At 36.9% G+C, this 25,773-nt stretch overlaps 1 protein-coding gene and 1 pseudogene across 1 annotated transcript in view; both read left to right on the top strand.

The window, feature by feature from the left end:
- The window catches only part of SCML2 (Scm polycomb group protein like 2), a 56,145-nt gene that overhangs the window by 16,572 nt on the left and 13,800 nt on the right, over window positions 1–25,773 (top strand). The window contains exons 6-9 of the mRNA XM_028129672.2: window positions 2,865–3,108; window positions 14,612–14,817; window positions 19,289–19,409; window positions 25,035–25,238. Of these exons, the coding sequence (XP_027985473.1) occupies window positions 2,865–3,108; window positions 14,612–14,817; window positions 19,289–19,409; window positions 25,035–25,238 (775 nt within the window). The remainder of the gene's footprint in view (window positions 1–2,864; window positions 3,109–14,611; window positions 14,818–19,288; window positions 19,410–25,034; window positions 25,239–25,773) is intronic.
- LOC114227395 (small nuclear ribonucleoprotein-associated protein N-like) lies at window positions 15,821–16,543 on the top strand (annotated as a pseudogene).

Below are 25,773 nucleotides of genomic sequence, written 5' to 3'. Positions count from 1 at the left end.
AGGGAACTATTTTGCTAATTATCTAAATCTGGAAGTACCTTATCTTGAGATAAAGCCCTTTCATTTACTATGTTATACAAAAAGAGCAGTTTCCTTTTTCAAAAGTAAAGATTTGTGCCCTAGCCAGTGTGGCTCAGTTTGTTGGGCATTGTTCTCTGCACTGAAAGGTTGCTGGTTCGATTCCTGGTCAGGCCACATGCCTGAGTTGCGGGCTTTATCTCTGGTGGGGGGCATGCAGGAGGCAGTCAATCACTGTTTGCTCTCACATTGATGTTTCTCTCCCTCTCCCTTCCTCTGTCTCTAAAAATCAATTAAAAAACTAAAAAAAGATTTGTTTTCTTTCAAAGTCTGTTAATATTTGTTTGTATGGGTATACTGATGTAAGTAAATTTGATAAGAAAGTAAATTTATAAAATTTAGAAGAATTAATAAATAGTATGAAAATCTTTGGAGAATAAATAGCAGAAAAGTGTGTACTTCCATTTGAACTTAATTTGTTTTGCTACAGAAAGTCTTTCTCTTATTCTGTCATATGACATTTTAAGGTCCTGGGATTCTTATGTGTGCCTTGAATGTTTCCTGCATTCTGTGAATGTCCAGCACAAATTTATCAACTACCAAGGCTATCTTTTGTTAAATATGCCCCCCTTTACCCCATATATGGTAATAGATAATTGATCTTTAGTGGCAATATGTAAATCTTGTTTTTTATCAGTTGTTTAGTTATTAAATACTAGAGGCCCGTTGCATGAAATTCGTGCACTGGTGGTGGGGAGCGTGGGTCCCTGAGCCTGGCCTGCGCCATCTTGCAGTCTGGGACCCCTCGAGGCCTCAGGCCTAAGCTGGCAGTCGGACAACTGTCTCACAATCTGGGATCCCTTGCTCCTTACCGCCTGCCTGCTCGCTCCTTACGGCTCAGCTAACTGCTCTTTAGCGGCAGGCTCCTTACCACTTGGCTTGCTGCTCCTAAGCACTGCCGCGGAGGTGGGAGAGGCTCGCCAGCTGTGAGCCCAGCTTCTGGCTGAGCAGCGCTGTCCCTGTGGGAGTGCATTGACCACCAGGGGCAGTTCCTACATTGAGCGTCTGCCCCCTGGTGGTTAGTGTGCATCATAGCGACCAGTCGTTCTGGTTGTTCCACCATAATGATGGCTTAGGCTTTTATTATATAGATTTTGATATTTGCTCAAGCTAATTTTTGTTCTGCTGACTTTCAGGGTGGTTTTAAAGAATCAAATTAAGAGTATGTAATTAAAAGGATGTTGAGGGCTAATAATTAAGGAGTTTTCAAATTGCAAGGGTGTACAGGATAACAGTGGAAAAATATGGACCATGAAATGGATTTAAAGAGGCATTTATAAAAGGGACCAACCTACCAGATATGTTTCTTAAATTATATCTTGGTGAAAGAATTAGTTGGGAGCTTGTTTACTGTTCTTCAGGTGATTCCTTGGTTCATTCATTTTTTTTTTAACTGCTTGCTGTTGGGTCCTGTGCTGGAAATAACATCAATAAGATGTAGTACCTGTTTTGAGAATCCATTCATCTCATAGAGGAGTGAACACATTCCAACAGTAGTTTCACAATTGAAGGCAAGATTGCCTCTGAGGTGGGCCTAGGAGTGGGCAGGAGTTGGTCAGGGAAGCATTAAGAGACCAAGAAAACTGGGATTTGGAAGTGGATGAGTTGGAGTTGGCCAGGCAGATGATGGGGTAAGGTGCTGCAAGGAGTTGGTTGCCTAGGTTTAAAATCTAGCTCTGATACTATGGTGTATTCTTAGGCAGTTGTGCATAAGTTTTATCACCTATAAAATGAGGATAATAATTTCACTGACTTCATAGGGTATTGTGAGAATTAAATTAATATATAGAAAACAGTGTCTTGTCATATACTAACTAATTGAAGGTTAGCATTTAATGCTAGTTTTGTAGAGATCTAGAGGGTAGAATTGGCAGGTTGTGGTCTTTGAATGTGAGTTTTAATGGAAAAGGATGCCTTCAGGACAGTGATTCTCAGCCTTGAGTGGACATTAGAATCACCTGGGGAATTAAAAGGTGCTGATGTCTGGGCCCCACCCAAGACCAGTTTAATACTTTCTCTTGTGGTGTGGCCATCAGGTGAGTCTAATGTTCAGTTGGACTGAGAACCACTGGTCTAGGATTATTTCCAGGCTTCTGGCTTGGATGACTAGGGAGCTGATGGTGCCATCTACTAGGATAAAATGCAAATTGAAAGAAAAGATGTTGCTTTCAACATAGCACTTGGGCTTTCTAAGAATCCTGCTAGCATTTGCATGCTTTAACTTTTGAAACTAAGGCATACTTTTTTAAGTATTCTGTATTGGATATCATATATATGATATATATGACTTTCATGTTCTTGTGTCTGCCTTCTCTATAGATTTTCCACCTATAATTTTTATATTTATTGATTTGTTTGACTCCCTCTTTTAAACTTTCTTGTTGATTGCTTCTTCCCTTTGCCCCCACTCAGCCCCTAATCCTATTACTACCACCACTAGAATTTAAGCTCTACTAGAACAGGTATCTTTAATATTTTTGTTTACCAATGAATCCTGAATTCTTGGTACATAGTGTACAATATATATTTCTTGAATGAATGAGTAAATGAATGTCTGAATTACTGTCAGGCTGGTTTTGTTTCCTTCCAGGTTCTTGGCTCTGCTCCAGAGTAAGTGGGATGTTGTAGAGCAGAGCTGCAGAGAGATTTGTAAGAACTGTTTTCTTCCTGTATTTTAATTGGTATGCATAGAACTCAATTTTTGGTTGCTACAGGTTGTAAGAATCAATTGAGCAAATGCTTCTTAATAAATCTAAACAATGAAAACTTTTTAAATGTTTTGATAGGAACCACCAATGCCACCTCTAAATAACTTTAAAGTGGGGATGAAACTAGAAGCTGTAGACAAAAAGAACCCGGATATGATATGCCCAGCAACTATTGGAGGTGTGAGAGGAGATGAAGTTCATATTACATTTGATGGCTGGAGTGGAGCTTTTGATTACTGGTGCAAATACTATTGCCGAGATATTTTCCCAGTTGGGTGGTGTCGTCTGGCAGGAGATGTATTGCAACCACCAGGAGCCTATGGTAAGATATTAAGTAACTACATCTTCTTTTATTTTATTGAAATTATATATAACTGCTATTGGCATTGAAATTAGCATTTCATATCCACCGGAGCCACAGGCAGAACAAGGAGGGCACTGTCCAGGCTAGAGAACTGGAGATAAAAGAAGACTGTGATTAGAATTCTTGAGGGCCAACCCAGTACCATAGTCTGAATTGACAGTCTACACTGGAGATATGGGCAAAGCTGGAGCTATTCTTGGACCATTGAAGCCTCGCTGCTATAAGCACTTTGGGGTACTCAGTTTCCTTTATAGTTGATATTAAACTTAAAGTTACATATGGTATTCCATTGTTTATATCTAAAGATAGAATTTAAAAGGTTGGGCATAACAATTATTACATACATGTTTTACATGATTTTGGTCATTTTACAATTAAATTGATACTTTGATAGTCTTAAGTAAAATCTACACATCAGTGAACATTTCGACCCTATGGAAGCCATCATAGATTAGTATGTTATTTTAGTCATGGGTTTATTAGTTGTGATGTTGTGTTTCATAAGTTGAATACTATGATTTTCTGGATATTTTCTTTCAGAGAAAAGTCATAAAAACATTGGACTTTTTGGGTGACTCTTCCAAGAGTGTAGACATGCCTAACCTGGTTTCCTGAAAATGAAATAGCTGCTGAGATTTAAGAGGGGTCCATGCACATAACCCATTCATTGGCCTTAGTTAAATATAAACTTATTAGTGGAATCAAATGTAAACATACTTAAAGTTTACCTCACTAAATTTATTTATACCAGAAAAGAGAAAAATGGATGTAGAAAATTAGTAGGTAAGCTGTGTGGAGGAGGGGAGTGGAGATAAGCGCATGTAGCCGTATTACATTAGTCCTTTCTTATCTGTAGGGAATATGTTCCAAAACCCCCAGTGGATATCTAAAATCTTGGATGTTGCCAAAATATATTCTATGTTTTTTCCTATACATACATATACTTTCTGGCTTCTCTTTGGTATATCTGAATTGCCAGCATCACTACTTTTGCATTTTGGGGATATTATTAAGTAGAATAAGGGTGACTTGAACACAAGCACTCTGGTACCATGGCAGTCAATCTGATAACTGAGATGGCTACTAAGTGACTAATGGTGGGTAGCGTATATAGCATGGAGATGCTGGACAAGGGGATGATTCATGTCCTGGTTGTGTAGGAGTAGGATGATGTGAGATTTTATCATGCTACTTAGAATGGCACATGATTTAAAACATATGAATTGTTTATTTTTGGAATTTTCTATTTAATATTTTGGGTTGGAGTTGACCATGTGTAATTGAAGCCATGGAAAGCAAACCACAGATAAGGGGGGAATTTTTTGTAATTTGGGACTTTAATACAATACTATATAACATGAAGTTCTTTTTATTAGGCACCTCTTACCAGTTTCTTACTGCCATAATTGTAGGAAGCAGACATTAATGATTGATTTTTGTAAATTTAGTATGATACAGATCTATATGCATGTGATACTAAGATAAATGAGGCATAGTCTCTGTCCTCAAGAAGTTTGCTTTCTATTGGGAAAGGGATGAATGGAGGGATAGATTTAAAAAGATGATACAGAATTAAAAATGTAAAAATAGAGATGTATGCTAGATATGAAGTTGGTTCAAAGGTATCCAGTCTGTTTAGGCTGGAGGTAAAAGTGGTTGGTTAAAGAAAAGCTTCACAAAAAGACACATGATAAGACTATTAAGAGAGGAAAAAAAAGTTTGTCAAGGGGAATGGAGATAAAGGTAGAGTAGACACATCACAAAGGTTAAAATGACAGTTTATCTTGAAAACTGATGAGTTCAGTTCATGACACAGTGACGTTGGAATGTGTGGCTACAAATGCTATTGTCCTCCAGTATCTGGTCTCCCTTTTTTTCTTAGTAATACAAGTTGGCTGCTTAACACAGTGGTCGGCAAACTGTGGCTTGCGAGCCACATGCAGCTCTTTGGCCCCTTGAGTGTGGCTCTTCCACAAAATACCACGTGTGGGCATGCACATACAGTGCGATTGAAACTTCATGGCCCATGTGCAGAAGTTGGTTTTCGGCTCTTAAAAGAAATTTCAATCGTTGTACTGTTGATATTTGGCTCTGTTAACTAATGAGTTTGCCGACCACTGGCCTAACATAAAGACTACATTTACAACCTCTCTAGCAATTAGATGTGATCATTAGATTAAATCCTGATCAATGAATAAAAGTACAGGTAGTGTGTTCTACTTCCAGGAGGTGTATTACAGAGAGATGAATGTACCCATGTCCTCTTCCTTCCTCCTGCTTTATCCTACTCCTAGAATTGTGGTTGTTTTGGGTGGAGCTCCATCTCAGATCATGAAGTAGGGACCATATTCTAGGCATAGTGGAGTAGAAAGTAGAAAGGAGTCAGTCTCTGTGAACTTTGTGGAGCAACATTTTTATACTAGCCTGTTCCATACTATTATCTGAGAGAAATAAAATTCTATGTTATATAAACCTCTATTTTTTTAGGTTTTTCTGTTATTGTTAGCTGAACTGAATCCTGATTCAGGGTAGCTTTAGGACATCCAGGTGGACATGTCCATTGGAGAGCTTCATATGCATGTATGAAGCCTAAAAAGGATAGATCTTGCTTGAAAAAGCAGGTTTGAGAGTCTTCATGTTCATCAAAAAATACTTTTTGTGTCAGGTACGATTATAGGTGCTGGCAGGGGGAAGGGTGGCAGCTTATACATCCTATCGATAGCTGTAAGTAGTGGAAATTTGGGGTGTAATTTTAATTGTGCATGTGTAACAGATGGAGGTAGAAGAGGACCAGTGACAGGATTTCCTGGGTCAACATTTATATATTTTTATTGATTTCAGAGAGGAAAGGAGAGGGAGAGAGAATCACTGATTATCTGCCTCTTGCACATACCAAACTGGGGATCGAGCCCACAGCCCAGGCATGCGCCCCCACTGGGAATAGAACTGCGACCTCCTGGTTCATAGGTCTACACTCAACCACCGTGCCACGCAGGCCAAGGCCTGGGTCAACATTTAAAACAGTAATTCTCACACTTGAATCACCTGGGGGAGCTTGGTACAAGGCTAATGTCCTGGAACTCATATCCATGGGTTCTGAACCAATAGGTCCGGAGTGAAGCTCAGGTATTTCCACTGCACATGATTAGAGGCCCAAACTTTGGAAAATACAAAAATGAGATGAGTAGAAAATAGAAGCCAATTTAGAAAAGTATACATAAACATAAGAGAGTAAATAGATTGGTCCCCCCAACAACAAGAGAGGAAAGTCTTTAAGGAGTAAGTATACAATACTATCAAATGCAGCATAAAAGTCAAGAGAGCTCATTAGTGGTCTTAAGTAAAAGTGTGTTTAGTAGACTTCTTTGAAAAACCAGATTTTAGAGAGTTGAGTAAATAGAAGATGCAGAGCATTTTTTAAAAATGTGGTTTCACCAGTACTTTCTTAGATCTGCCTGCTCTGTTCTTTATCCCACTAGACATTTCACCAATTAAAGGAAAAATTAGAAACCTTTAAATGGTCTTTAAAAACATACAGAAATATTAAATATATTTACTTGAATATTAAATAATTTAAGGGCCTTAAGCATTAGATAATATAAAAAGCTATAAATAATAAATTAATTCAGTGTCATAAATTAAAAATATTTATTTTTTTTGTTATTTTTGAATATTCTTGAACCCATTAGAAATGTTTGTTTTTCAACCTTTATATAATTGCTTTTTCAACATTAGTTTTAGGATATATCACTTAAAACTTTTTCAAATAATTAATAACTAAAGACAATTAATTCACTTACATGATTTCTTAAAGAAATGTAGTGGGGCATCCATGAATGCCACTTGATTTGACTTTACATTAAAAACTACTTATTTAAGCTTTACTGGTTATCTGTTTAAGATCAGTAATAAAGTTTAATTGACTATAAAACTTTTTTAAAATAAAAATTTTCTCCCTGTGCTAACACTTCTATAATCAGAAACAGCCAAGTTCTATCAGGCTAATAATCATTGGTAGAAAAATCCACTGAGAAGCATGCCTTGGATAGAAAATTCAGCAAGCTGTGTGGCTTTTTCTCTCTCTTGTTTATTTAGGTTTTCCTTTCTTGGTTCTTGTTATGACCCTACAATCTTTCAAGGCCCTTTGCTTCTGGTTGGTGCTGTCACAGCTCACCAGATTTATTCTAGAGACCAATACAGGGTGAGGAGGAGGAAAGATGTGTGCTGCTGTGTCCTTGGCAACTTAAAGAAGGCTGAGTCAAGTAAACTAAAACAAGTCCCATTGTAGATTGTCTTCGTGAAGAATTTAGTTGATCTTGCTGTTTTGTTTCAACTTGTCCCCCCTTTGTATTTTATATCTTAGTTCTCTCTTAAAAAATGATATTTAGGAATGCCCTGCAAGCCCTTCTTTTGTTTCCAGCATATACAGTTAGAGGAATTACAGCCAGTCATGTCATTCAAGTCCAAATATTTATTAATACAGGAAGGAGCAAAACTTAGAATCCAGCAACTTAGAATCAGAACTGAGACTACCATAATTTTAAAGGCAAATTAAAAAAATCTTTTCTTTTTTACTATTTTTATTTGGGTAAATTTATAAACAAATAAGTTGCTATTATGTTTCTATAATTTTATTTATTGATCTTTTAATTTATTTTTTGTTTTAGTTTATTTCTTTAAAAAATTTTTCTATAATTTTATTTATGAACACAGTAAATGTAGGTTTTTCATCATTTGAGAAATTCAGAAGCACATATTTTTTTTATTGTTGACTCGATTACAGATGTCCCCCAGTTCACCTCCTTTGCCTCTCCCACCCTGCCCCCGCTTCCCCTAGGCCTTCAGCATATTATTGTCTGTGTCCATGTGCTATGAGAAGCAGAGTATTAAAAAAAAACTGTCCCAGCATTATTTTTTCTACTATTGTGGGATATTAACAATTTTAAGAAATAAATTGCTACATTTTAAACCATTCTGCCTGGCTTTAAAGGTACTTAAATACTTTTAAAGTTAGTATATAAATTAAACTTTTGAACACAATGGTTTTATTTAGTTTCAGGTTTATGCATCATTGATTGTAAATGAATGAACCACACTGGTGTGAAGTGTCTGTCATCTTATAGCTTAATTCTTTAAACAGTTATGACCATACAGACCAGTAAGGAGGGCAGCGAACTTCCAGATGCTTTGAGTATAAAGTTGCAGAATCCCAAGGGTATAGAGGAATTCTTCTGGTGGAAGGGAACTGTGGAGGAGGGAAAAACCTGCAATCAGGAAGGTGTAGCCAAGCATTCCTGAGTAGTGGCACCATAGGCCATCAGTGACCATCTTAAGTCTTCTTGATTAAATCCTTCATTTTATTGAGTCCCTCAATACTCCCCTCGCCTCTCAGGGAAACAGCCTTAATTTACAAGTGGAACTCAATGGTAAACATGACATTCCTTTCACACTTTGTAAAACATTTCTGATAATGAATATTTGATAGAACTGTCATATTAGGTTTATTTTGTTGCTAATTCAGATGTCAGTTTTATGAATACGAACTGTTTTCAAAAAACTTAAAGTAGATTTAAATGTAATTATCTTGGGCACTGTTTGCTTTTTTGAATGCTGGTTTATTTTATTTTATGTATGTGTGCAAGTGTGTGTATGATTCATTTTTTTAATTAAAATTTTATGGGAGTGGGCTTTAAAATCTAGACTTTTCATCTTTCTTAAAAGTTAACTAGTCAGTTTATATAGTAGTTTTATTTTGTAAAGCCCTTCCTATGTAATATTTTTTGAACTGATTCAAAATTAGTCTTTTGAGAAATATTTGAAAGCCTCCATTGAGAAACAAGTAGTTTTACTACCCACCCCCACTTCATTCTTATTAAAACACACACACACACACACACACAAAAACACCCCCAGAAATTATGGCTGTTTTTGCTCATTGTTCAGATTTGTGCGGAGGAGTATGTGGCGTCTGTATCTTGTACTTCTGTAAATTTAAAAATGATGATTTTATAGTTTTTAGTACATATGTTTACTAACTTTTCCCCCTTTTAAAAATATGATTGGTGTATGTTCAGTAAAAATCACATAAAGCAGCACTTTCACTTTCTATGTTATAGTGGGATAAAAGTAACAGAAGTATTTTTAAGTAAGGATGTAAAAAGCTCAAGGTGTGCCAGTCCCACTAGAAAGCTCAGTAAACACTAAAATATTTGTTTAAATTTTTACTGTCAATGTAGCTTAAATATAGACTAATATACTTAGCTTATTTAGTAATCTTGTTTGGTCTACATGAAGTAGTTCGAAATGCTATCAACCCAAATTATTCACTCAAGGGCCATGAAATTTAAAACAGCTGATATTTTCTTTTTCATGGGTACAGCTTGCAATAAATGTTTTGCTTGTGCTAATGAGACAGCTATTATGATGCAAAGAAGTATCTTAACAAAACAAGTGCCCTTTTTCTAAGTGTTTGAGCTAAATATTTCAATAATTGCCAGCAGAACCTGGAGCTTCTTTCTTGTTTCTGTTCTATGATATATTTTAACAAGTTCTCTTGAGACTATTAAAATGTCTTGGTTTTTAGGACATGTGGTCCAGCATGGGTAACTTTGTCTACAGAGGCAATGAGTTGACAGTTAGATTTTGCATGTCTTCTCATTTCTTTCCAAATTCTCTGACCCAGGGTAACCTTTGGTTCTTCTGTGAAGGCGGTAGTGAAGGAAGTTTGAACAGGTGACTGATGATCAGTGCCTTTAGGGTCCACAGACAATATGTGAATTACTTTAGCAGTCCTCTTAGTCCCCTCCTCCCACTCCCACCCCCTTAAACCAACAAATGCAAATAGCTTCATCCCCATTTGCTAGAAATTCAGGCTTACTCAGGCAACATGGGCTTTGTTGTTGACTTGCTTTCTTCAGAGAGGCAGTTTTATTCCTGGTAAAGGAGGAGGCCCATGAGTGGAACCTAAATCACCTTTATGGTAAGTGCAGCAACAATTTGTTTCTCTGGAATATTTCCAAAGGTGGGATTACCCTCAAAGTTTCTTTATATTGTAGTTGAAGTGTGGTTAAAGAAAATCATTGTCTGCTTTGTTAGCTTTTGTATATTAAACATCCCAATCATTTCTGTTATCTCAAAAACCCTGTTTTATTCTAAATATTACTTATTAATTTGTTAGCACTATTATTTGATTAGTCACTTTTGAAAATTGTTTTATGATACAAGGGAAAAGTCAGTCTGATTATTTCAACCATAAAAATTGTTTAAATAAAAAAGGAACAACCCGATTGTAAGTTAGATTTGATCATTTAAATCTACAGTTTGTAATGAAAAGTGTTGCCAATTTTTTTCTGTAGCTTTGAGGAATATAACATAATTTTCATTGATATTACATGAGACTTAGTAAAAATATGTTTATGATACAGTGATGTGGATACCATATTTTACCAAGTAAACATTGTGTCAATACATTTAATGTGTTTTGTGGAAAGTACAGCAGTGATTGCTATGATTGTTTTTAATAGCATAATGAAAATCACTCTATAGAAGTCATTCAATAAGAAAAATGTGGTTTAAAAATTGAATGGCTTTTAAAGGCTTAGGTGATAGGAATTGACCTGAAACAACTGAAGTTGCTTCTTTTCATGTGAACATTTTTTTCTGAAAATATTAAAGGTTTTGGAAATGGTCATCTTCTTTAATAATATTATTGTGACCAAAATCTTGGTTCTTTTGAAGTGAGCAGCTATGAGGAGGAATTGTGGGAAGAAAAAAAAAAGGTCTTCATGGGGAACACCCTCATGAAGCTGAAGGGAGTAGTGTACAAAGCATCTATGATTGGCCAAGTAGAAAACAAGTATATTTAAGAACACTTTTAAAATTAAAGCCCTTCTAAATTCTAACTGTGATTTCTAGCTTGTTTCTTCATTTTTATGATTTCCTTTCTAGGCTGAATACTGAGATATAATTATATAACAGGATAAGAAAACCATGTAACTTCTACTAAATTTGATTTTCTTATTTTAATTTAGCATGTATGCCAAGAAAAGAGGCACTGTCATTTAGGTATGGAGATAAACAACTTAGCTGGACTTTTGTATTTTAAGTTAGAGAGTTATCCTTTAACCTTTTAATTGTGTTTGGGAATTTCTTTCCTGTAACATTTTTACAACTTTTCAATAACCATAAGATAGAATATTCTGTTGAAATTAAGGTATGTTTTATAAGGTGTATGAAGAGTTTTTTCTCTCTTTTTAAAATCTATTTATTTAGCTCTCTCTGCCCTGTTTTGAAAAGGGGGAGAGGGAGTGGATTGAAGCTTCAGATCCTTTCAGTATATTTGATTTTGGTTTGGTTGTCCAGACATCATCTTTTTAAAGCTGCTAGAAAAGACATGGCACCACTTCCCAAATTGGGATGTTCTATGAGACCCCAAAGGCAGATCTTTACTTTTTCAAGTGAATGAGTTATTTATTTCTCTGTGGGAGTTACCTTTTATTATAAGCTCGAGGTATTTTTAATTCTGTAAAACTGTGGTTCTTGGTATTGAGAGGGAAACCTACATGGGTCATCATGGAGACTCAGAAAGGACAATGGAGGAGCTTAGGTAACAGGCTGGACTTAGTCACACTATTGGACTCTGACCATATTGACCAAACCATCTGTGCTTAGTAAATGAGTAGGGAATTGTGCAGGTTAGAATAGGTAACTTGGTGCAAGGTCCCAGAGGATTAAAAGATGAAAAGGCAAGTCTCATTTCCATAAAAACTGGTACAGCTACTACTATAAATTAGAGACCTTGTTTTCCTTTGTAACTTTTCTAGTGTTTTCCATCCTTTCCCTTGTAGTGATTAGTTGAAAAACAAATCTTTTTTAAAATTAAGGGGGGCTTAAAAAGGACTTTTATGCTTGTTTTGGGCTCAGTAGGAAAGCGAGAAGGTAAAAAGCAGTATTGTAGAGTATGTGATGATAAAAGGAAAAGTGATAGGCAGAGACCTGTGCAAGGCAAGATTGAGGTGTGGGCAGTGTCTGACCAGGACAGAGAGTGCCCTTGCTACTATGAATGGAATACTGTGTTAAGGTCTCTGATAGTCAACTGCTTACGCAGCAGAGATGCTTTTATGATTATGTTCTGCTTAGTCACCTTGGATCAGAACTATGGAGATGAATAGGTTGTCAAGAAGTAAAGATTTAGCCCAGTGGGTGTGGCTCAATGGTTGAGCATTGACCTATGAACCATGAGGTCACCATTCGATTCCTGGTCAGGGCACATGCCCGGGTTGCAGGCTTGATCCCCAAAAGGGTGGATTTTATAGTCATCAATGATATTCTGATGTTCTAAAGCAGGAGTTGGCAAATTACAACCCAAGGGCCACTTCCAGCCTGTGAGCTAAGAATGGTTTTTATATTCATAAAGGGTTTAAAAAGACAAGCAAACGAAGAAATGAGAAAGAATATGTAACAGAGACTGTATATGGCCTTTATAGCCTAAAATATTTACTATCTGGTCCTTTACAGAAGAAGATTGCTGACCCTTGTATAGCGTGGACCAAGAGAAAATAAATGCTAGTGTGATTTAGATGTGGGAGCTGACTTGCTGAACATTGTCAGAGATTAAGGGGTAATAAAGTAAATGATACTAGTTAGAGGTTATTGGTAGAGGTGGACAGTTGGGTGCAGGTTGATAAGGGAGTGAAGTAAAGCCAGAAGAAAGCTAAAAGATAGGGCTGAAATTGTCAGGACTTGTGGCTATATCTCAAAGAGAATGAAAATCATGCTTAGTCCCTGGCCGGGTGGTTCAGTTGGTTGGAGCATTGTCCTGTATACCAAAAGGTTGCAGGTTCAATCCCCAGTTGGGGTGTATAAAGGAGGCAAGCAATCGATGTTTCTCTCTCACATCGATCTCTCTCTCTCTCTCTCTCTCTCTCTCTCTCTCTCTCTCTCGCTCTATTTCTCTTTATCTCTATTCCCATTCCTCTCTGTCTAAAATAAACATATCCTCCAATGAGGATAAAAAAGGGAATAAAAGCATGGTCAGTTGGTATGAAGCAAAGATGACAAGTAAGGATATTGGAGATATAGAAAGCAGGCACAGTTGGTTATCTTGGAGTTAGAAGAGTTCCAGATATTGCTAAGTATAACCATTTTAGGGAGGAGCTAAAATATCCAATGATGAGGTTAGGATGATGAAGTGTGAGAAATGTGATGGTTAGATTACTGAAGATGATGACAGGGAGACTGTGTACGAAGACATGTGAATTTGATTACTGAAGAAAGTGGAAGTGAGAGTGGGGAATGAGGTAGATGATGGTAAAGAAGTAAGAAGAGACTGTTGTAAGTAGATTAATTACTCTAAATAGGGGTAAGGGGGAATGATGGTGACAATTAAGTGGTTCTCCATTTGTTCTGTCATCCAAGAGAAGATTTTCCCTCTCCTTGACATGTGAGGTGATAGAAGGTAGATAAAAAGGCTGCAGGGAAGATGTGGTATTCTTCATCGAAGGTCAGTCAGACATACACTTAGTCCTTGAATATGGGAGGAGCAAAGTGGTAGATTGGTTTTCAAGTTGTAAAATTAAGCTCTCAAAATAAAAGTAGTTGATTTTTGCATAGATGTATAAATGTTTTATTTCTATAACTCATTCTGTAAAAAAAATTTGTTTGACATTAGTACTTCTTATTGTGTGTAAAATTCATTTTTTTAAATGAAGTTATTAAGGTATAATACTAAAAGTATATATTTAATTGTGAACCTAGACTAAAGTAACATGGCAGGTAATTGTCCTGCAGTGTGTCTGTAAAACTGTATGAGTGTTTGTGAGCCATTTGAAATATTAAAACAGTTTGGGTTGGGCTTTCAGATAACTAGTAGATATAATCACTTGGGCTTGATAGTGGTCCTTCTATGACAATGTTAATGTGGCATCTGTATTGTAGTATATGAAGCTTTGTTATTAGACATACATATACGAAGATAATGTGCCTTAGCCATTAAAAATCAAGTGCAGGGGACTCACCTGGCTTCTGAAAGGTAAAGCGGGAGCCATTGGTAGCTGTTTTATGTTCTTCCAAATTGATGGGCAAAGTGATTCCTGCATATAGCATAATTAGTAGCATAATTGCATAGTATTTTATGAAGGAGGAACTCTTTCTATGCTAAGGGCTAAAAATATGAGAAGCAGACAAAAGGTAAATAGAAATTTTCACTGCACTAAATTTAAAGTTATTGGCTCCTCTCATAAAAGCCTCTTTACTTTTTTCTAGAGAATTAGATTATTTCCTGATAATAAGAAATCCTAAATACCTAAAACTTCATTTTAAATCATACCTTTATTTTAAGTGGTTTTCAATGATTAACTGTCGGAATGTTTTTAAAGATTAATTTATATTTTGAGTAGTAAAAAGATAATACCTTAATTATGTCATTTAATTTTATTTTTGTGTTGTGTTTTCCCCCACTCAGCTACTACAAAGAATACAGCTAAAAGACAGTCTTCCCTTTCCAAAGCAACCCGGAAGTCAATGCAGTCTGCAAAGAAAACTGCTGTAGCACTCCCAACACAGCAGACCAAGAAGTCAGGACGGGCTAAACCACCTGGACGTCCTCCAGTCCCCAAGAAGGAAAGTTCTGCTAAAAATGTTACAGCAAAGAAAAAAGTCCCACAAAAGGTTAGTTATGTCTTCTACTAATTTGTATTATAGGTCTCTGTAGTGCCTTATTTTATTTTATTTTAAAAAATATATTTTATTGATTTTTTACAGAGAGGAAGGGAGAGGGATAGAGAGCTAGAAACATCGATGAGAGAGAAACATCGACCAGCTGCCTCCTGCACACCCCCTACCGGGGATGTGCCCGCAACCAATGTACATGCCCTTTACCGGAATCGAACCTGGGACCCTCCAGTCCTCAGACCGACGCTCTATCCACTGAGCCAAACCGGTTTCGGCTGTAGTGCCTTATTATTTATAACATATAGTTTAGGATTTACTAAGAGTATGATGAAGCCCTTTAAGAGTTCACTAAGAATACACACACACACACACACACACACACACACACACACACACACACACACGGCTCTTTACGGCCTACATAGCCATTGAGATTGATATTTCTTTTCTTGGAGAAAAGTAAAACTTTGAATAGTCTTTGACCTCTTCAAAACCACATTGAGATTAGCTGGCACTGCAGCTGTGAGTCCAGCACAGAGCTGAGTGGCCACGGCAGATACCTGATATTGTGTTCTGAGGAGTGGCCATTGGTGGGATGGAATGGTCCAGGGACTGTTTACACTGAGATGGACTACGGATCAGCATGTACCAGAGGTGGAAGTCCAATTCAAACGTAAGAGGACAATGTAGAGGCTGTCCTCTATTGAACAACTGAGAGTGCCATCTCAGCAGCAGCAAGTACCTGTGGTGGACTTTGAGGTGGAACTGAGGCAGGCATTCTTAGCTAACATGCCAGGAGATGGTTAAAGCAGTCTTGGAACATCCCAGGTAGATGATTCCAAGCAGAAATCCAGGCTCCACCTACTGTTTGAAGCTTCTGCCCCCAGCTTGCATTGTTTGTAGCAGAATCTGCATCATACCTCTTTGTCTGTAGCCTACCATTTGTTCTTAAGGATCCTGAAACTTTACTGTAGACATTTGATTTGGTGGAACAGCAATCATGACTGTGGGAAAGACCAGCAAAACGCTGCAGAACATCGACTATAGAGTGAATTGTATCCTTCAAGATGGCCAAATCTTCATTGGCACCTTCAAGGCTTTAGACAAAAACATATGAACTTGATCCTCTGTGATTGTGATGAATTCAGGAAGATCAAGCCAAAGAATGTGAAGCAGCCAGAATGTGAAGAAAAGCGGGTTTGGGGTCTGGTGTATCTGCATGGGGCGAACTTGGTTTCCATGAGTGTGGAGGTACCTCCCTCCAAAGATACTGGCATTGCTCGAGTGCCACTTGTTGGAGCTGCAGGAGGAGCTGGAGTTGGCAGGGTCACTGGCAAAGGAGTACCAGCTGGTGTTCCAATTCTTCAGGCTCCTGCTGGATTACCAGGCTCTGTCTAAGGGGTTGGGAGACCATCCCAATAGGTAATGACTCCACATGGAAGAGACACTGTAGCAGCTGCTGCAGTTGCAGCCACTTCCAGTATTGCTGGAGCCCCAACTCAGTACCCACCAGTCAGGGACTCTCCCCCTGGGCCTCCCCCCCCCCCCACATCCGTGGGCCAAGCAACCCTACCTCCATTCATTATTGCTTCTCCACCTGGTATGAGACCACCCATGGGATAACCAGTTGGGCTTCTCCCTGCTTGAGGGATGCCAATAGGCATGCCCCCTCCAGGAATGAAGAAGTCCATCTCCCTCAGGAATGAGTCCACCAAGACCCTAGGGTACTATTGATCCTTAGTCACTTTTTTCCTGCAGTGTGTCTTGTAAAACTGTATGGAGTGTTTGTGAGCTTTTGTCCCCACTATGCTGCATTCATATTTGCTAATAAATGCATAGAGCAATTACACTGTGGGAAAGAACCTCCAAAACCACTTTGAAAGGATTGCATGGGCGTATTTATGTTTAGACAGTTTATTTAAAACTCAGTATATTTTACAATTCAATCTGAGGTGAATTTTACTGTACATAAATTATACCTCAAACTGGGGCGAGTGGGGAAATCAATGTGGTCAATTTAATGATGCTAGATCTATATTCAACTGACTTCCTCCAAGAAAGCAACTCTAAAACCTGGAAATAATAGAAAAAGCAGCTAGCTGAACACACTAGAGAATGAATGGAAACTGACAGACTCTGGAGGTGGGGTGGGGTGGGGTGGAGTACACACAGTAGGAAGGGTGTTATACAAAATTTTATACCTGGCAAAAATACCCTTTAAGACTGAAGGGGAACTAAAGATTACATTTTTAGATAAAGCATACGTAGAGAATTCATTACTGGCAGTCAAGCACTGTAAGAAATACTGAAGAAAGCTTATCTCTGGGTAAATACACACATGACTTACTTTTGGACATTTTTCTTCTTAGTTTCTTTAAAATAATGTAACTGTTTAAAGCAATAATTATAGTCTTGTGGGGTTTATAACATACATAGATATAGTACATAAAACAGTTATAGTATAAAGGTTTGGGTTGGGGGACGTGGATTTGTATCAATGTAAGGCTTCAATATTTTATGTTAAGTAGTACAGTATTAACTTTATATGGATTGGACATTGTAATCCCCAGGTTATATTCTAAAAATACAAATGCAAAGAAGCATAGCTAAAAAGCCATTTAAGTAATAAAAAAAAGATAAGGAGGAATGGAGGAGCAAAACACAGAGTAGACAAACAGAAAACGGTAGATCCAGACATAAACACATTAATAATGATTTTAACCTTTTGCACTTGGATGTCGAGTGTGACTCGACACGGTTAGCATCGGTAGCAGCTCGAGAAAAAAGCAAGCGAGTGCAAAAGGTTAAAAACTAGAGGCCCGATGCATGAAGATTCGTGCAAGAATAAACCTTCCTTCCACTGGCTGCTGGTACCGCCTTCGCTCTGACCCAGAGCTGCCTTTCCGCCGTTGCTCTGGCCTGGAGCCGCCTTTCTGCCTTCACTCCAGCCAGAGCCGCCTTCCACCTCTCACCTTGTCATGTCAATTTGCATATTCCCTCCTTATTGGCTGTGGGTGGCGCCATCTTTGCCTTGGAGTTATGGTCAATTTACATATTCTGTCTTTATTAGATAGGATTAGTGGACTAAACTCTAATTAAAAGACAGAACTTAAGAAGGTGAAGGGATTAAACATAACAATATATCACATAGACACAATGAAATAGCTCCTAGGAAACCTCAAAAGTTGATATAAAATAAAGTATTAGTGATGTTTAATAATGCCCAGCGTACATTTGGTTCTTATATACAACTAGAGGCCTGGTGCACGAAATTCATGCACGGGGGGGGGGGGAGGGGGTTCCTCAGCCCGGCCTGCACCCTCTCCAATCCGGGACCCCTCGAGGGATTAGGCCTAAACTGGCAGTCAGATATCTCTCTCGCAATCTGGGACCGCTGGCTCCTAACTGCTCACCTGCCTGCCTGCCTGATTGCCCCTAACTGCTCTCCCCTGCCAGCCTGATAGTTCCTAACTTCTTTCCCCTGCCAGCTTCATTGCCCCTAACCTCCTCTGCCTTGGCCCCCGCCATGTGGCTATGTCAAGAAGGACATCTGGTCTAATTAGCATATTACCCTTTTATTACTATAGACAGGTGTAATTTTACATATAAGCCACTTGTAATGTCAGAATTATCTATCTATCATATATATATATAGTCTAAATGACTGTTCGTCTGGTAGCTATGATGCTCACTGACCACCAGAGGGCAGATGCTCAATGAACAGGCATGGAAACATGGAACAGACTGATGAATGTAAGTGGGGCAGAGGAAGGGTGGGAAGAGATAAACCAAAGAACTTATATGCATACTAGAGGCCTGGTGCATTTGTGCACCAGTGTGGTCCCTTGGCCTGGCCTGCAGGGATCAGGCCAATACTCGCAGTCAGACATCCCCTGAGGGGTCCTGTACACCAGGCCTCTAGTCTTATATAATATAGAGAAATGCAGACTAGTTACAGTAAAAGCTAGATGTGTGACTGCTTTCTAAAGACAACTCTGTCGTCTGTCTTGTTGAAATCCCTCACTTCCATTGAATGTATTCTTGCTGGATTATATTTACAGAGTTTTCTTTAGCAGTGTGAGAAAACTTGTCTTATAGAGAACCTAAAAAAAATAAAACAAGTTTTAGAGTGAACTATTTTTGCTAAACTATTTTGGCTAAGGTGTGACCAGTTGGAGCAGGGGTAGCACTGGGAATCTCAGCTTCTTGGTCTCTTTTTCTCCCACTTGACCAGATTATATGCCCCTCTGAGGAGCACAGTGTGAAAGTACTGCAGTTACACACACACACACACACACACACACACACACACACACACACACACATAGGGGTTTCCAATCCTCAGGACATCCGGCAACTGATCATTTGTGGACCAGCTATGTTAGTGCTTTTCTGACCTTACTATCTGGGAATGTTTTTTAAAGAATAATGCATACTTGCGTTTTTTGTTGTTGATTTTTTTTAACAGGAAAAATCTATTCCTGTTATGTGTTCCACATCTACAACTTCTGTAAAGATGCTGACCAGAGGCCGAGGTGTTGAATATAAGGAACCCAGTCCTGGGTCATCTAAAATAGTGATGTCTACAGGTAAATTAGTATTTCTAAAAGACTATAAATTTACCAATCTTTTATTATGTATTATTTTCAGTATATTTGAAGTCCTGGAAGTAAAACAATAGGAGAAAAAATAATAATAAACATTTCTTTAAGCATTTTTTTTTGAAATTCTGATTGTTCATTTTGATGTTAATGAAAAAGAGTGTTTAAATACATGAGTCACTCAATACTCTTAAAAGTTTTTATCCATCTTAGTAAGATTTATAAAATTTACATTGTCAAACTTATTTTTGTTTTTCCTTTCTCTCATTTCACAATTTGTCCTATTGTCTATTTGTATTTTTAAAAAGCTACCTCAAGCCTTTTTTTAGTGCCTTTCAAAATCTGGACAGATCATTGTCTGTTAAGGGGCATGATGACTTTAAATTGTTCTCTGCTTTGTGAAGAGTATGAAATGACCAGACCCAGACTAATCAATTTCTTTTATTTGTCATCTCCTACACATTTTCTTATTCCTTTTCTATTTTTTAAAGCATGCTCTACCGCTTCCTTTCCTAGATTCTTAATAACTCCCCTATGCTCTTTTGTTCCCAGGACTTTGTACCACAATTTTTCTTTCCTGACTAAAGAGAAATTAAATTTTAAGTTTTTGAAATGAAAATCACTTTTAAAAATGATTATTGTAACATACCTCATTTTATCAATTTATTATTTCTGATTTTTAGGAGAGACTAGTAAAATGAGTATAATACAAAGGAGGTTAAGTTTTTTATTGCTGTTTCATTTTTGTGAGAGAGTCTATCTTTTCTCTGACTATTGCCAAAAAGTTGAATTATTATAAAGTTCAACATAAGCGAAGGTGAGATTAAGGTTTTTTTTTATTAGACTATGTCTATATGAAAATTTTACAATTTAAATTAAGTAATGGGTAACGAATAAAAATAATGTGCTTGATTTTATGTTTGGTAATGTACCATCATATTGTGACATTGTTGATTTTTTAGTCTCAGTGAAGAAAAATTGACATTTCTGTAATTATAGATGATTTGCTTCTAAATCATATGCTTTTATTATACTAAGGAAAGCGTTTATTTTTAAATTTTCTTCAGTGAACCTTGACATATATATAGAAAGAACATTTTTATTTTCTTAAAGTTAATAAAAAAATTTCTCTAGGTCATTAGAATTTACCGTGACATATGTCTTAAGTTATCTGATTACTTTAGAAAATATAATAAAGGTACAATATTGGTGATTTAAAATAAATTCAGTCCAAAAATGAATGTATTTTCCAATTACAATTGACATTCAATATTATATTGGTTTCAAGTATACAGCGTAGTGGTTAGACATTTTTATAATTTGTGAAATGATTCCCCCAATAAGTCTAGTACCCACCTGGTACCATACTTAGTTATTACAATACTAGAGGCCTGATGCATGAAATTCGTGCAAGAGTAGGCCTTCCTTCCCCCACCTGCTTGCACTGGCTTCCCTCTGGCACCTGGGAACCTCACAGAGGGAGGCCCCTCCCACCTGCCTCAGTCCACTGGTCTGTTGCAGCCATGCTGGTTGTGGCTTGCCTGACCCTCACAGCCCTGGCTTTGACATCTGGTCTAATTAGCATATTATGCTTTTATTATTATAGATTATTAACTATATTCCCTATGCTATACTTTACATCCCTGTGACTATTTTGTAATGGCCATTTTTTAAAATTATCACATGAGAATTTTTTTTCATTGATTTTTGGAGAGACTGGAAGGGAAAGAGGGAGGGAGGGATAAAAAGGAGGGAAGGAGGGAGGAAGAAGCACAGCGAGAAACAGAGAGAGAGAGAAACATTGATGTGAGAGGGACATATCGTGCCCCAATTGAGGCAGTGAATGGAATATGCAACCCAGGTACAGCCCCTGACCAGGAATGGAACCTGCTACCCTTCGTTGCTCTGCCCGACACCTTAACTACTGACCTACACTGGCCAGTGCAGTAATGGATATTTTCTATTTCTTTTAATACCTTCATCTTTTCACCCAGCCTCTCAACTCCCCTCCCATCTAGCAACCATCAGTCTGTTCTCTGCATCTATGAGTCTGTTTCAATTTTGTTTATTTATTTGTTCTTTAGATTCCACATATAATTGAGATCATATGGTATCTGTCTCTCTCTATGTCTTATTGCACTTAACATAATACACTTTAGGTCCATCCATGTTGTAAATGGTAAGATTTTATTCTTTTGTATGGTTGAGTAGTATTCAATTGTGTATATGTGCCACATCTTCTTTATCCAATCATTGATCAAAGGATACTTTGGTTGTTACTATGTCTTGACCACCATGAATAATGCTGCAATTAGCATAGGGTTGCATATGTCTTTGCAAACAAATGTTTTCAAATTTTTCGTGTAGATACCTAGAAGAGGGATTGTTGGGTCATATGGTAATTCTATTCTTAATATTTTGAGGAATCTTCATACTGTTTTTCATGGTGGCTCTACCAGCTTATATTTTCACCAGCAGTGAATGAGGGTTCCTTTTTCTCCACAACCTCTCTAACACTTGTCTTATTGATAATAGCCATTCTAATGGTATGAGGTGGTATCTCATTGTGGTTTTGATTTGCATTTCCATAATAGCTAGTGAATCTGAGCATCTTTTCATGTATCTGTTGGTCACTTGTATGTATTCTTTGGAGAAGTGTCTGTTCAGGTCCTCTGCCCATTTTGTTTTCAATGCTCATCAGAGGTTATGCTTAGAGAGAAGAAGGTGGACGGAGGGAGAGAAGGAGGGGAAGAAAGAGAGATAGACACATCAATATAAGAGAGAAACATATGTAGATTGGCTGCCTCTGTACATGCCTTGACTGGCATTTAAACCCGCCACCTGGGCATATGCCCTGACCAGAAATTGAACGGACAACCTTTCAGTGCATAGTACAATGCTCAACCAACTGAGTCACTCTGGTGGGGCCCTCTCTCCCTCTTATTTATTTATTTATTATTTATTTCAGAGAGGAAAAGAGAGGGAGAGATAAAAAACATCAATGATGAGAGAGAATCATTGATCGGCTGCCTCTTGCACACATCCTACTGGGGATCTAGCCCGCAACCTGGGCATATGCCCTTGACTGGAATCGAACCCAGGACCCTTCAATCCACAGGCCAATGCTCTATCCACTGAGCCAAACCAGCCAGGGCTGCCCATTTTTTAATTGGATTGTTTGTTTGTTTGTTTGGTGTTGAGTTGTATGAGTTCTTTACTTTTTTTGGATATTAAGCCCTTGTCAGAGTCCTTGTTTACAAATACCTTCTCTCATTCAGTTCGTTGCCTTTTTGTTTCTTTTGCTGTGCAGAAGATTTTTAGTTTGATATAGTCCCATTCATTTATTTGTGCCTTTACTTCTCTTGCTTTGTCAAAATCATAAAATCTTCTCTATGGCCAAGGTCCAGAAGTTTAGTACCTATGTTTTCTTCTTTGCAATTTATTGTTTCAGATCTTATATTTAGGTCTTTGACCCATCCTGGATTAATTTTTGTACATGGGGACAAACTGTAGTCTAGTTTCATTCTTTTGCATGTTGCTTTCCAATTTTCCCAGCACCATTTATTGAAGAGGCTTTCTTTTCTCCTTTGTACATTTTTGGCTCCTTTGTCAAAAATTATATATGTGGTTTTATTTCTGGGCTCTCAATTCTGTTCCATTAGTCTGTATGTCTGTTTTTCTGCCAATGCCATTGCTTTTTTGATTATCATTGCTCTGTAGTATGATTTGAAGTCAGGTAGTATGATACCCCTGGCTTCGTTCTTTTCTTTTCTCAGGATTGCTTTGGCTATTTGGGGTCTTTTGTCATTCCATACAAATCTGATGATTTTTTATTCTATTTCTTTAAAAAATGACATTGAGATTTTGATGGGGGTTGCATTAAATCTGTTTATTGCTTTGGGTAATATAGTCATTTTAATTATGTTGATTCTTCCAATTAATGAATCTAGAATATCTTTCCATTTTATTGTATCTTTTTCAATCTCTTTTAATAATGTCATGTAGTTTTCAGTAAATATGTGCTTTATATTCTTTATTAAGTTTATTCCTAAGTATTTTATTCTTTTTGTTGCAATTGATAAAGGAATGTGTTTGTTTTTTCTTTTGTTTCCCTTGCTTAATGAGATATATCGGAAAAAATATTACTAAGAGCAATGTCAAAGAGTTTACTGCCTATGTTTTCTTTTAGGAGTTTTATGGCTTTGTGTCTTTTATTTAAGTCTTTAATCCATTTTTAGTTTATTCTTATATATGGCTTAAGAAAGTGGTCTAGTTTCATTTTTTTGTACTGTACAGTTTTCTCAACACCATTTATTAAATAGACAGTCTTTACCACATTGTATATTGTTGCCTCCTTTGTCATAGATTAATTGACCATTATTAGGCTTGGGTTTACCAGGTGTACCTGTTAATAATGCAGATTTTTTTCAATAGATTGAGTTGCACATATGTTGATATATATGCAATATGATATGTATGCTATTTTGTTGTATTGACAACAAGCTTCAAAACTTCATATGTCAAATTTTGAGAAGGTGTTAACATCTTAGATATTTTTACGCTTAAAATGTTTAATTTCGTGCCAAAAAAGAGCATTTGTGGGAAGTTTTAATTCATTACTTTATTTTGAAAAAAAGTGCTGCTGAAAGTTATCGTATACTTCGGGAAGCTTATGGTGAACATGCTCCATCTCAAGATACTTGTGAACGCTGGTTTAAACGCTTTAAAAGTGATGATTTTGATGTGAAAGACAACGTCCAGGTCAATTTGAACCACACTTGTGATCGTAAAACAACCAGAATGGGCCAGAAGACACGGCAAAGTAATTTTGCTTCATGATAACGCACCATCACACACTTCAAAACCAGTTAAAGACACGTTAAAAGATCTTGCCTGGGAAGTATTAACCCACCCGCTGTATTCACCAGACCTTGCTCCTTCAGATTACCACTTGTTCTGCTCAATGGCACACACACTTTCTGAGCAGCACTTCAAAAACATATGAAGAAGTGGAAAATTGGGTCTCTGAATGGTTTGCCTCAAAACAAGAAAAGTTCTATTGGGATGATATCCACAAATTACCTGAAAGATGGGGGAAATGCATAGCTAGCGATGGACGTTACTTTGAATAAAGCACTTTTGTTATTTCTCTTGAAATTATCGTGTTTTCTTTGTGTTTAATAATCCGTATTATTAACCGGTACACCTAGTATTTTTGGGCTCTCTATTCTAACATGACCAATCTTGAAAAAAATTTCTATACTGTGTGTACAGTTTAAAGGTGAAAATATTAATCTATGTTTATGTCAGGTTATATAATGTGGGAATGTATAATGAATTGTTTTGTAGTTTTTATTATAATCAGTTTGGGCACAATGCTAGAAAATTGCATAATCATTTGTATTATTTCTTTTTTTTTGTTTTAATATCTTTACTTAAATATAAAAATATATTTAGATACATATTCTAGGTAGAATAAGTGATCACTGATATTAACTGTATTTAGGTTCTCTAGAGTGAATTGAGACTTGTGGGATATTGTAGTTGAATATATATTTATGTTTTTATTAACTAATTTAATTGTTATTTTTGTATACACATTTTTTCCTCAAGTGTGTGTTTATATAAACAAACATGGAGACTGTGGCCCTTACCTGGATCAGAATAAAATCCAGCGGTTGCCTGACCACTTTGGCCCGGGCCCTGTGAATGTGGTGCTCCGGCGGACTGTGCAGGCTTGTGTGGACTGTGGCATTGACAGTAAGACTGTTTTTGGATTCCTTAAGGCAGATAATCGTGGAGGAGAAGTAATAACTGGTATGCTCATCTAATTCTTTATTCAGCTTTTCTTAATTTGATTTTCAGAAGGCAAACATTTTATAATTTTTAGATTATTTTATAATATTTCTATTCTTTTAACTTTATAATATTAGGATATTTATTATGTTGATATAATAGAATATTTATTATAGTTACATGTTTATAGGCTTGTAACCCAGTTTAACTTTACTTTTGAAAATATACATTGTCAGAGTAATACTGTAACTTGAGATAAAAGGTACAGATAGTTTTTTCTTTTACATGCTTTGTTAAGCTCATTATGTACACAGTACCTTAGTGATAATACATTTTAATTTTTTTTAGAAAACAGACTGATTCATAGAAGCTCTAAATAAAAATGTGAATCAAGAAGTGATTAAAAGATAAATACAGCTTTAATGATTTGGGGATCAGATACTATGACATTTGTATACATGGAATGTTTGAAATAGTAGAAAGTGTTGTATAGATCAGTGAGTGGGTTTCTGTTGTTTTACAAACATTTTTAAATGAGAATGATTTCACTAATATA

This window comes from Eptesicus fuscus, chromosome 1 (genome assembly GCF_027574615.1).
Source record: "Eptesicus fuscus isolate TK198812 chromosome 1, DD_ASM_mEF_20220401, whole genome shotgun sequence".
Lineage (NCBI taxonomy): Eukaryota > Metazoa > Chordata > Mammalia > Chiroptera > Vespertilionidae > Eptesicus > Eptesicus fuscus.
The sequence above is the reverse complement of the archived record's forward strand: the minus strand, read 5'-3'. Positions and strand labels throughout refer to the sequence as shown.